We start from the raw sequence: 12,939 nt of genomic DNA, 5'->3' as shown, positions 1-12,939 counted from the left end.
ATTTGTTTTCACATTCACACTTTCTGCTTGGCTCCTCCAATTCTGATCTGTGACTCCCTCTTCTGTCACACTTTCTCTCTCTGATGGGATTTTCTCACCTCATGCTGTCTTTTCATATCTCTTTGTCTAACTCGCTCTGCCTTCCCTCCATTTGCTCCGTCCACCCCTGCTTGGAAACAGAAAGTGCCTCAATGAAATCCCAATTTCAGTTAAATTTAAAATAACGTTACAGTTAGCGTTGCAAGGCTGTTTGGCAGATTTTTACAGGTATTGCACGTGAACAGAGACATCTGCCAAGCACCCTGAAACGACAAGATCTGTGGCAAATACACTTATGAATTTAATTCATTTTAATGTACTGCTGTAGAAATATCATTATTAATAATGATAATTTAATCATAAACTACTTTAATTATTAGTTAAGTGGCTTAGATAAGCAAAAGTCTGCTGGTTTGACTTGGTGTGAAGACTGGGTACTTCTCTCTTACTTGTGTAGCCCTAAAGATAAATCTCTGACATTTGGACTGAGAGTGAGACAAACTTTGGTATTTTATTTGAAAGCTTTCTGACATTGTCCACACCAGACTATGAGCACGGGAACAAGGAACCTTACTCGGAGCATGCAGGAGGGAAAGCAGATTGTCAGATAAAGACTAAAAGGAAGACAGGAATGTTTATACACAAGGAAGTGATTACTGATTAGCAAGGTTTCCAAACTCAAAATAAGACAAAACCCAGACACTGTGACACCAAGCTATTAGATCATTATCCAAGAAATTCAAGAACAATTTAATTAGTATTGTAATGTCGTTCTGCAACCAACAAGGGCGTGAATGCAAAACTTAGACCAGCACACTTTTAAAGTAGGTTCGGTGACACTCATTAATCTTTTTTCTGCATGCTATAACAGAATATCATGTGTCACCTCATACATCAGTGTTGCTAGACCCCTTTTTTGGGACAAGTGCCCCAGTAAAATCTCAAGCTTCAATTTTAACAAGCACTTATATTTGGCAGGGGATTTGTCCAGAAGCCGAGGAGCATTTGCAGGTGTGTCCGGGCATGGAGGCTGCAGTGAGCAGCCAGTTATCCATGGATCAGCATTCTGGCTGAAACAAGAATCAAAATGAATGTGCATCAACACAGTTAGGTCACTTGAATAAGGGTCTTAGTTAGGGGAAGTTTAAATAGCATGCTGTATGGCACAAGGTGGTCTTTGGACACCTCTCTCCAAACTTCCTCCTTACATACTGAAAACAGTTTGAATGTAATTTTTAATTCATCACACTGATTTTCAGTCCTCAGCCTTTTCTTCCTGTTTCCCTTCTCTAAAAATGGGCTTGTTGACAGACACTTTTCCACTGAGACCATTTTTGATGAGGCTTCAGCAAACAGTAGGTTGGATAACTGAAGAGCCAGATGCATCTCTCAGGTCCTGTGTCAGATCTTTGCTGGATTTTTTTCCAGTCGCAAAAATGCTATTTTATGCCTATCAAACTCTGCTAGCGCTGTCATTTTTCATATTCAACTAAAGAAATTATCAATTTTTACGACATACTGCTAGTATCGAAGTGCCTGAAGGTACAGCGTAAAATTGATTCTTTGCTAAGTTAAGTTGCCTGTTATTTGTAGACACAACACTGGTTGTTCCCTTGAATTAGGTGTCTTTTAATGTTTGAGTGATTTATAGAGTTAAGGGGATTCATAGAGTTAAATGAAAAAAAGTATCAGGTAGGACTGGACTGAGAGTGAATGACTGTAAATGAGCTTAATGACTTTAAGTACCTTCAGAACGCCTGGAGAACTGTTGCTGATGATCACTTTAAAAATACAAGAAAATCTGACTCCTTTGAAGCAAAATTAGGGGTTTTACATAGTGCTGTATTGTCTTGATCATCTTGAACCACTAACAGACAAAGATAAAACTAGGTGATAGAACAGAAGAAACTGCTGCTAAATGACTGTGGTGCATTTAACAAATGAAGGAATGCATGAAGCTAAGAAATTGTTTGTAGCTGTTAACATTGTTTTTCCTGCTAAGCCGATAGCTCAGTCTTCAGCTGATACTTGTTTCCATGGTGCACTGCAGAATATTCTTCAGGCTTTCCTTAACACAGCTCAGTTCTTGTCCTCCCCCACACAGCTTAGCTTTCCTGTGTTACTCTGCACATAATAAAGGCCTTACAATTGAATTATGCACATGTCTTTGTGGTACGTTAATACTCACTTGCATGCAGAGAAAACATTCATGCTGCTGGGAGTGTCTTTACAGTAGTGCAAAGCTTCTTAACCACTTAATTTGATAATAAAAAACCCCCCAAAAATACTGTACTTAAATTCATAGATTAGTGATATTGTAATATTTCTACAATATCTTCTAAAAACAGGCAGCTGAGAGATCCACTTTGTGTTTTTTACCCTGGGTGGGCCTTCCTGACACAATGCTCCCAAAGATTTATGCCTCCTTCTACTCTCAAACATATGTTAGGCAAATGAGTTAACTGCATTTTACTTTTAGATGCACAGTGTTCCCACGATTAAAACCCCACTGATTATATAGCACAGTAACCATTTGCCATGATTACATAATGCACACAGACTTGCATCAAAGCAAACTGGTTAATAAATTCCAAATGGACATTTTCTCCAGTCTTGCTCACTCACATATCTGCTGCAAAAGCCAAGGTGGAAATTTGTATTTTTGAATTGAAGCTGCCAATAGTGAAAATTACGACTGCCAGAATGTCCTAAAATTTAAGAGCTCATAATGTTCTCCTTATCAGACTCTTAAAGTATTTTGGCCAGACTGTGACACATAATTTTCCACAGAAATTGCAAACCTGAGCTGTTAGAGGCTTCCTAAGGAGGCATATATGCATGTTTTAAAGGCTGAATCATCTAAAAGAGTAAAATCTTTTTTTAATGGTCTGCACACATTTTGAGCTGGCAGACCACATTGAAAGCTAAAACCTGGACCGAGATGCTCCATTAACAAGTCCTCCATCGATTTGGCATTTCAGACTCATGGCGGGCGGTTTTATCTCCTATAACTGAAATTGCAGTGCGACCACAGTTTGCTTGGGGATTCAGGTGTGTTATACAGCACTGGATGTAGCCTCAGCCAGTGATTATGAGTGAGCTACAGACGTTTGGTGAATATCTGATTATTTTATTTGTTATACTGCTGGCTCTATCCTTTATGCAACTTTCATACATAAGCAGACCTGTAAAAATAAACTGAAGTGCAAAAGCTGGTGAAATTTAAGGAATCTGACATCTTCCCCACTGGTTGGCTGTAGCTCAGGCAATGCAGCGGGTTGCCTTCTAATCAGAAGTATCGCTGGCTCCTCCTGTCCATGTGCTAAAATATTTTGGGGCGAGATACGGAAACTGAAGTTCTTACCAATCCATCGGTCAATGTTAGATAAAAGTGCGTATAGGTGCACTCGGTGGTTGGCCAAATGACACTTGTAGTCTAAAGCACAACGAGACAAAAGGTGTCAATGATAGTACCAGTCCATTTATTTGTGTATTTTATGCCAGGTTGCTACCAGAAACTATAGACTGAAAAGATTGAGTTTCCAGGTCAAATGGGGACGTGGCTCAAAGGAAACTGAAGTGGGATTGCATAGTTTTCTATAGGAAAGCTATGCAAACTATGCACTTGCTTAATCTATAACCTCATAAATACCTTCCTGAAGAGACTTCAGTCTTGACAATCATACTGAATACTGCATGCTACTAATTTTGTAAGTTATGTTACCAATTAGAGTAAAATAGATGATAAAGCAGTGTGCGTTTTAGGCTGGGCAGCTTTGTGAAGTTGCTGGTTTCAGGGAAAAAAAATGACATCAAGCTTTGGTTGATGTCACAGACTTTTATCTACAGTCTATGCCAAAAACACTCTATCTCCACCTGAACTGAATAATAAAAACCATCATATCACCAGTAATTGTTGAAATAAAGGCATGTGTCTGAAACAAATTCACACAGAATGTATATCTGCAACTCCAACTCAAAAGCAACATTTCTCCTGAGCTATTAATCAAAGCCAACAGACCAAATGCTCATCGATCTGACTGTGTCCCGCTGCAGGTGTACAGCAGCATGGAGCATCTTTCTCAGCTGGAACAGAAAGCTACGTGCTCCGTGTCCCGTCGGGAACACAAGGGCCCACGGGAGGACAAGGTAACGAAGAGAGAGAGCATGGGCAGCTTCAGCATGAGGGACAAGAGCTGGAGGACTGGATCCCCTGAGATGTGAGTGGTGGGCAGCACTGAATAAGGTTCAGTTTATTGTAGGTATGACACAGTAAGGAGGGGTGTTCTTTACACCTAAGCAACGTATGAGGATGTTCATGAGGTGATTCCCTGAAGGTTTTTTCCTTTTGGCAGCCTCACTTATTTCAGTTTGTCTGGAGTTTTATTTCCATCTCACTCACACCAGTTCTGACACTCGTTGTATAAAAAGATCTTTGTGTGAGGATTTGCACTCACTTTGAGACAAAAACAGCATCAGATCCACCCAGTCTGAAGGAGGAGAGCCGAGTTTGATTGGTGCCTCATATGTTTCTGTTCAACAGATTCATTAGTTTTATTCCATTTCATTAGTTTGAGTGCAAGTGGTTCAATGATACTTGTACCCTCGATTCTGAAGCTGTTTCAGTTCCTAACAGACACAGCTTATTAGCTCTTCGTCTGTTACAGGAAACGCCTGCCTCAATCTTAATATTGAAAACTAAAGACCTCTAATTAGCTTGCATCAATCATTTTAGTTTGTAGCTCGCATAAATGGAAAATTTACTCTCATTGTGAGATCTAATTCCTTCATACTGTGGTTTGCATACACAGGAAACAGATTTCCATTACTTCTCATGTCTCCATTTCACCTCAGGCTGTTTGTCGGGATTGAAATCACTCTGTATTCACACGTGAAAGGAAATAACTGATAGGTTCTGTCTCCATAATAGAAAATCAAGAGACTCATTATTTATTACCTTACATATTTTCTCCCCAGCCAAAACAAATGGACATTATCTGTATCATCTCTCTCTTCAGCCAAGTGTTTTTTCTTACAGCTCATTATTTAATTATGATTTAATTAGAAAAATAATAAAAAATACATGATCTGATTGTGTCTTGTCTTTCTCTGCTAAAAAAAATCACTGGTGTTTAATTACTGCTAATTCAAATGCAAAGTGAAGTGATGTGGTTCATTAACTAGAAAGAAATGTTTTCCTTAGAAATTTTTTTAAAAAGTATCGTCTCAGACTTTTTGTCATATTTCTTAAATTGTGAGTTTTTATTATTCCTAGTCTAGAATCATAGACATTCCCATCGGCTGAATTTTTGTAGAATGGTAATTACCAAAAGCAGGGAAGGAAAAGCAAAACACACCCACACAGGTTCTGTAGGGCTGTAATAGTCATTGCTGCACTGTTAGAGCAGACAGTCACTTGCGTGGTTGCAGAGAAATTTGTGCCATTACCTTCTCTGACTGCATCCTTCTCTTACAGGAAGCGCCTGTCCTGTTCAGAGTCCCTCTACACAGAAGGTGATGCGAGCCCTCCTCTTGGTGCCCGACGACGCTTCTCAGCTCTGATGGACACGCATCGTTTTGCCTCACCTCTAGAGGGCGAGTCCGAATTCCTGTCCCGCCAGAACTACATGAAGGTCCGTGGCACTTCGCTGGACGGGACTACTGTCCCCTCACCGAGCCTGCTGGAGCAAAGGAACAGTCTGAAGGAGATCAATGGGGCAGGTGTGTCAGCAGGCGGGAAAGCCTCAAAGATAGTGAAATGTTTGCAAGGAGAGAAAGTGACAGATTTTAGAGCAGATAGAGAAAGCAAAAGAGGTTTTGCCTATAAGATGGCTACTGTTGAGTCAGCTGAGTCATTTTTAACATTGTTATTAATTTGTGTGCTCACAGACAAATCTCCAAGGCCAGGAGAGACACCGGGCATTACCACAGCCATCACCACATTATCCCCAGGTCCTGCAGCAACCGGCCGGGATGTGATGACTCCTCTGTATGACCCTCTGGGGCCACGAGCAACAAATGACTTGGTCCTCCGGAGGGCACGCCATCAGCATTTGTCTGGTGAGGGAGAGAAGCGAAACTCCAGAGCAGGCAACAAGGTCATTAAATCAGCCTCTGCCACGGCCCTGTCTGTTATCATACCGTCAGGTAAGAAGGGCAAGGAAAGAGACAATGAAACATTTAATAATACTACTGATACGTCATACTTATTTCTCCTCTTTACCGTCTCCTTGCTTTTAGTGGAGCAGCATGGCGGCTTCTCCCCACTGGCCAGTCCCATGTCGCCCCACTCTTTCTCCTCCAACCCTTCGTCACGCGACTCTTCACCCAGCAGAGACTTTTTCCCAGCAGTCAGTGTGCTGCGCTCCCCCATTACCATCCACCGCTCCGGAAAGAAATATGGCTTTACTCTCAGAGCCATCAGAGTCTACATTGGAGACAGTGATATCTACAGCGTACATCACATTGTTTGGGTAAGAAACTCTCAGACATGTATTAATGTTGTAGCTGAACTCCATAACCTCACGCAAAGAGGGATGGCCTGTGTTTTGATTTGTGAGTGTGCTTTTAGAAGTGGAGCTGCCATTAAATAGGAATCAATAATTTAAAAAAGGGGATTAAACTGAAGGGAAGCACTTAGAATGCAGAGCAGGATTAGGACGGCGGTAAAGCTGGACAATAGGGACATAACAAGATCACTGCTGTTGAACGTTAGAGCCACTTTTCTAATCTCACCATACACAAATATGCTACATAATCTGATCTGAAAATATTTGTCTTGTCTTGAGATTTACCAGTGAGAATCACAACATGAGCATTCTGTTTACATGGAGGTGATTTTCCCCCTTCCGCAAACTTGAATATTTTTTGCGTTTTGGCAGCATGTGGAGGACGGTGGCCCCGCCCAGGAAGCTGGCCTTTGTGCTGGTGACCTCATCACTCATGTCAACGGGGAGCCCGTCCACGGTCTGGTCCACACTGAAGTAGTGGAGCTCATCCTCAAGGTCAGCAGGCTTATTTATTCTCAGTTGTTCCACGCTGGCAATATAAATAACCAGCTTTCAATTTCAAGAGAAGGCTTTATGTAAATGGGCTTGTCAGTGCGGAAATTATTATTGCTCTTCTGTGCAGAGTGGCAACAAGGTGACGGTGACAACCACACCTTTTGAGAACACCTCCATTAAAGTGGGCCCTGCTCGTAAGGCCAGCTACAAGTGCAAGATGGCCCGGCGAAACAAGAGGACGATGGGCAAAGACAGCCAGGACAAGTAGGACAAGTAGCTGCTACACTGCACTTATACAACGACTCAGCTGAACTCTCGCCTCAATAACATATTTTTCATTATTATAATGGCTATAGACCAAAGAAGAGTTAGCCTTACTAACTGAAGAGCTTTACGTGTTTTGCTTTATTGATTATAACAGTTTTGTGGCTGAGGTACACATTATACATTTAAAGCAGAACCTGATTTCTGTTTATTTTAATGTACTACAAAAAAAATATCTTCGGAGACTATAACAAGACTTCGAAGTCAGTAACTGCTTAAGGTCAAAGCTATCTTGAATGCAGCAATGACAGGAAATTTGTCAAAACACTGTAGAGCAGCACATCGCCCTGAGTCTGATATGATTAAAATAATAGAGAATTAATGCAAAATTGTGCAGTGTTTTTGAGAAATGCTTAGCAACAGTTTAAAATACTCAGTGTACTGTATGTAGCTAGTACGCATTACTTGCAAACCCATCAGTACTGTGCTTTTAAACGAAGTTAATAAATACTGTAAATTACTGTCGGTTATTTTTGTTCCCAATTCAGACCTTCCTTCCTTCTTTAATTATTCTCTTCTCTATCCCGCAGTAAGAAGCGTAGCTCCTTGTTCCGCAAGATCACAAAACAGTCCAATCTCCTGCACACCAGCCGCAGCTTGTCCTCCCTGAATCGCTCTCTGTCCTCCAGTGAGAGTCTTCCCGGCTCCCCAACTCACAGCCTGTCTGCACGGTCTCCAACTCAGGGCTATCGCTCCACCCCTGAGCCCTCATACTTGGGTAGGACACTGAAAATAAACAGTGCACAAATTAATTTTACTTCCTTGGGGGTTTTGACAGCTTCACTCATCTTTTCTGCTCTCTGCAGGTGCGTCCTCTCAGAGCAGCTCTGCAGCATCCAGCACTCCAAACTCCCCGGCTCCCTCACAGCACATGAGACCCAGCTCACTGCACGGCCTCTCCCCGAAACTCCATCGCCAGTATCGGTCTGCCCGTTGTAAGTCTGCCGGTAATATTCCACTGTCCCCGTTGGCTCACACGCCCTCCCCCACCCAGTCTTCACCTCCACCTTTACCAGGTCACACTGTAGGGAGCTCCAACACAACCCAGTCTTTCCCTGCCAAGCTCCACTCTTCCCCGCCGGTGGTACGTCCCAGGCCCAAGAGTGCCGAGCCTCCGCGATCACCTCTCCTCAAACGCGTGCAGTCAGCAGAGAAGCTCGGCTCACCTCTAACCCAGTCAAGCTCTACAGGAGGGCTGGGGGGTCCACTGAGGAAACACAGCCTTGAGGTGCAGCACTCTGAGTACCGCAAGGACGCCTTCCTCTGCGAGCTTGGGCTCCAGAGCCTGCTGGAGACAGAAGGGGAAAATTTGCCTCCTAATCCTCCCCCTCTACCCTCATCCTCAACTTCCCCAGAGACTGGTGTGCTGAAGCCAGCGAGGAGACTAGGGAGACAGGAGTCACCACTGAGCAGGGAAACACTACTGGCTGGAAGGGAGAGGGAAGAGAAAGAGAGAGGAGTGGAGAGGGAGAAGGAGGCTGGGACAGGATCGCAGTCATCCTTAGGAAGAAAACCTCATGCAAGTGAGCAGCCTTTGAACTCACAAAGCTCTGTACTAAGTGCAGGAACTACTAAAGCTATAACCCCTAGCACGCCTACCAAAACAACAGGGGGTTTAGGTGCTCACAAGGGGCCTGAGAAGTTCACCCAGAGTCAGGTGGACATGTCTCCAAAACAGCTAGACTCCAAGATAGCCAAAAGTCTGTTTTCTAACAGTAAACATCCACAGGAGCAGCAGCTAGGGGGCAGACCTGAATCAAAGCAGGAAGGAGACAACAAGAGCCGGTGTGGTCTTCCTGGAGCTGCCTACAGCAAAAGCTCTGTTTCTGCTCCAGATAAGTCCGCTGGCATCATCACAACAGTGACAGGAGGTCCTCTGAGCAAAACCTTTAAACCATCAGGAGTTGGAGACACCCTGAGAAAGATGGGGACTGACAGCAGTGACACAAGGACACCAGACCTTGGCTCCAAAAGCCCCAAACTACCAGCTCGGGTCCTCCCTCCTGTCGTTCCCCCGCATGGGCAGGCGCTGTCACTGGCCAAAGTAAGGCAGGGACTCGGGGCTGTCAACTGCTACCGGGGATCACTCGACTGGGAGGACAAATGTCGTCTGGAGGTGGTGGAGGAGCACTCACCCTCTCCTTCTCCTTCCCCAACCGCGGTAACCCCCTCCCTCTGTGGACCTTCCCTCTGTAAGTCACGGCCTGTCTCCCCTGGTGACAAGACAAGCTTCGTCAGCCAGCTGACCACTGTGGCCAAAAACGTCCTCGGGCCGATCAAGCTCGGCTCTCAAGAGGGGGCCAAGAGCAAAGAGCAGCAGTCTAAAGCAGCAGAGGAAAAACAGGGAGGCACAGTGGGAAAGTCTGACTCTCCAGCTGGAGGTCGAGTGGTTGTTGGGGCTGCAGTGGTGACCCAGAGTCCTGCTGGTTCACCGCTAGAGAAGGCAACAGGTAGCAGCCTGCCGAAAATGTGACCTCATGGAGTCCCTAAATGGGACTTTAGTAAAAAGAAAAAAAAAGAAGATGCCTTTTTTGGACAGTGCAACAGAAGACTAGCACTTAAAACCAATGTACATTCCAGTTTAAGAGTATAAAATGTTATTTATTGATTCCAATCACTGACTGAATCTAACCTAAAACCAGGAGTAAAAGATCTACTGTAAAGGTGCATTAACTGTTGATTTTCTATTATAAATACTTTAATAAGAGGACTCTAAATGTAATGTGAAACACTTTATCAGATGTATATGTGAGTCTGTGTGAATGCATGTCACATGGTTTGTACTGTACATGTGTAATAGGTACAAGATGGTCAAAAAGTGCTTTACAGATCAAAACATGCTGAATACTGTGAATACCAAATCCAGTCACTCTATTTTTTCTTTCAGCCAGCCCTTTTTTTGTTTTGGGTTTTTTTTGATTTTGGTTTTTTTTTTTTTTTTACTGCTCGTCAACCAAAGCAGTGAAACAGTCAAATCAAAGTTGACACATCAAACAGTTACTGAGTAAGAAGATAATTGAGCTCTTTATTCATCATCCAGCAGTTTACTTTCCTGAGTTAAACGGTCAGACGAAGCCAAAGCAGGCACTCTGTCAGTGGACGTCACAGCGAGCACAGTCTCGCAATCTCTGTCGTAGGGGATTTTGTGTGTGTGTGTTTGTGTGTGCAAGCGCATGTGCGTTTAGCTACCCTGGGACAATTTCTGGTGGTTCTTGAAGGCCACAGAGGAAAGCAAGAACGTCAGACCTCGGCGCTTATCTCTCCTTCGCAGGATGGGCTACCGCAGCCCTTTTCTTCACTCCATCTCTGGCTGCTGCCACATTCGCAAACACACACTCGCACATCGCCACAGGAAGCAGCCGTGTCAGCAGCTGATTTTCATGCATTTAAATCCATACGCCTGTGGTCACACGAATTAGGACACAAGTGTGTTTATGAGTGGATTAAGAAGCGTGTGACCATGTTTGTGTCTGTTCAAAGACTCGGCAGACTCAGCGAGGGTCATTGGCATGAAAATTCTCCTCAAAATGAGCAGTCAGGATCCAGTAACAGTTAAAGTATTATTTTATTTTTTAAGCAGGAAGGAAATCCTTCCCCAACAAATCAAACCGGCACAGTGAAGGTTGCTTGGGAGACTATAGCATGTTAAGGCATAGAAAAATGTATTATGCACATATGCAGTGAACCCCGTGTGTTGTTTTCAGTCAAATCTGAAAAAGCAGGCAGTCATGGATGTAGCATACTATAATCTACTTGTTAAAGGGCTCTATAGCAAAAGTAGGGTTTGTGCATACATGGAATATCACATCGAGCCCGTTCTCTTTAAACCAGGCTATCTACAGTGTAATCAGAATGACTTTGTATTTAGGTACTTACAAGTTAGCTTGTCCAGACTGATTAATATAATCCTCACATTTTGCTGTGCAACGTACAGATAAAAGTGTTTGTCAGTGATCTCAGCAGGAATGCTGGGAAATGTTCACAGGAGACACACACACACACAAAAAGATGTTCCTCTCTCATTGGTCATAGTCACTTTCTTGTAATTCATGACTATCCAGTGTACATAATCTTATGCAAATCCATGTGTGAGAGTAGGTGGCTAAACAGATTAATCCAGATGTGATTGTTAATTGTCACTTTCTGCCAGTGATTAGATTTTTTGTAGATATTCAAGGTTCTAAAAACATAAAAGGGAAACTGATTCAGCCAACAACAGCATGTAAATCTGACACCAATGCAGAAGTTCACGGATTAAAATGTACTTTTACCTCCAAACCTCAAACAAGTGGTTCATCTGCACAACATATCTAGTGAAAGTTTGTCTCGGTCACTTCCGACTGGGTGTTCAGTGTACAGTTTAACGAAGAGCAGCCGCTTGTTGCTTTACATTGTTGTATCTGCCTGGAAATCCGCAACAATGAGCTTAAGACTGCATAGAGCTACAAACCAGGAGGCTGATCTCTGCTGTGTTGGCAGCAGTTTTTTCACATAACCATTCATGAATATGAAAACATATCCCATGCCTTACATGCTTGGCAGGGATTTCTTTTCCCATTTGACACACTACTCTACTGCCCTCCAGTGGTTAGCATCAATATCAAATATTTGAAATATCATAATCTATTGGAGTGAGTGTTTCCTTGATGAAGTGCAGAGCACTGATTTGATGGTTGTTGTTAGCCATACGGTTACCAAATATGCATTTAAAGTTCTAATGACAAAATATTTGCAGTAATTATAAAATGAACACTTGAAACATGAATTATTAATTTTCCGTTGTGACTGTTAATTATATCTTTGTGAATAGTTACGTTTTTAAATATACTGTCTTATATTCACAGCAAGGAGTTCTTTTATACCTTGATGTAATAAAGGAGTCATCAGGTCATCTCAAATCACCCGATTAAGAAAACAAACTCCTGCAGTTATTGTATCAAAATTCAGGCCTTTTGCTGATCAGTGGTGTCTATAATACATGTTTTAAAATGTCTTTTTCTTTCCGTGGTTGACAGAGAGAGTAGTAGAAATGCACTTTATTTGAAAGAAAAAAAATCTTGAGTTGATGATATTGTTTGTAAGTTACTATCCTGTATACAATGTGGATTCTACAAATGAACACAAAAGTCTGATAAGTATAAAAACATTCCACATTTCTCTGTTCACTCGAAGTGTATTTAGTTGTACCACTGCGGCATTTTTGTTTGTGATAGGTGTGACCTAAATGCAGACACCTGAAGTGCAGTACGTGGAATAAAATTCAGTTTTTGTTCCAAAACTTGCAGGATCTCACTCTTTTTTGGCTTTAACCTCTAATCCCACAGCAGCATTTATCACAGTAAGCACACCTCTGGCTACAGCGTGCAGGTAATTATTAATAAGTTCTTTACACCTGAAAAAAGATGTTCATGTCATCGTAGCTGTTACTAATAGGAGAGCTTGGTGGGTGTTGTTAATTCTGACTTCAGTGTCCTACTTTATGAAAGGGTGTTACCTAGGGGCAAATATGAATCATTTTTAAAAAATAGACCTTCTTTTAGAGCATTTAGAGCCGTCAAAGACAGGTGTAGCT

At 42.5% G+C, this 12,939-nt stretch overlaps 1 protein-coding gene across 2 annotated transcripts in view; it reads left to right on the top strand.

Moving 5' to 3' along the window:
- Positions 1-12,645, top strand: part of mast1a (microtubule associated serine/threonine kinase 1a) — an 82,044-nt gene extending 69,399 nt beyond the window's left edge. For both annotated transcript variants that reach the window (XM_026170685.2, XM_026170687.2), the window contains 8 exons: positions 4,096-4,259; positions 5,516-5,760; positions 5,929-6,186; positions 6,280-6,512; positions 6,921-7,043; positions 7,171-7,307; positions 7,898-8,085; positions 8,174-12,645. In XM_026170685.2, the coding sequence (XP_026026470.2) occupies positions 4,096-4,259; positions 5,516-5,760; positions 5,929-6,186; positions 6,280-6,512; positions 6,921-7,043; positions 7,171-7,307; positions 7,898-8,085; positions 8,174-9,840 (3,015 nt within the window). In that variant the 3' untranslated portion in view covers positions 9,841-12,645. The remainder of the gene's footprint in view (positions 1-4,095; positions 4,260-5,515; positions 5,761-5,928; positions 6,187-6,279; positions 6,513-6,920; positions 7,044-7,170; positions 7,308-7,897; positions 8,086-8,173) is intronic.
- Positions 12,646-12,939: the final 294 nt, after the last annotated feature.

The sequence above is a fragment of the Astatotilapia calliptera genome, chromosome 6, assembly GCF_964374335.1.
Source record: "Astatotilapia calliptera chromosome 6, fAstCal68.1, whole genome shotgun sequence".
NCBI classification, from domain to species: Eukaryota; Metazoa; Chordata; class Actinopteri; order Cichliformes; family Cichlidae; genus Astatotilapia; species Astatotilapia calliptera.
This window is presented reverse-complemented; position numbering and strand designations above follow the sequence as displayed.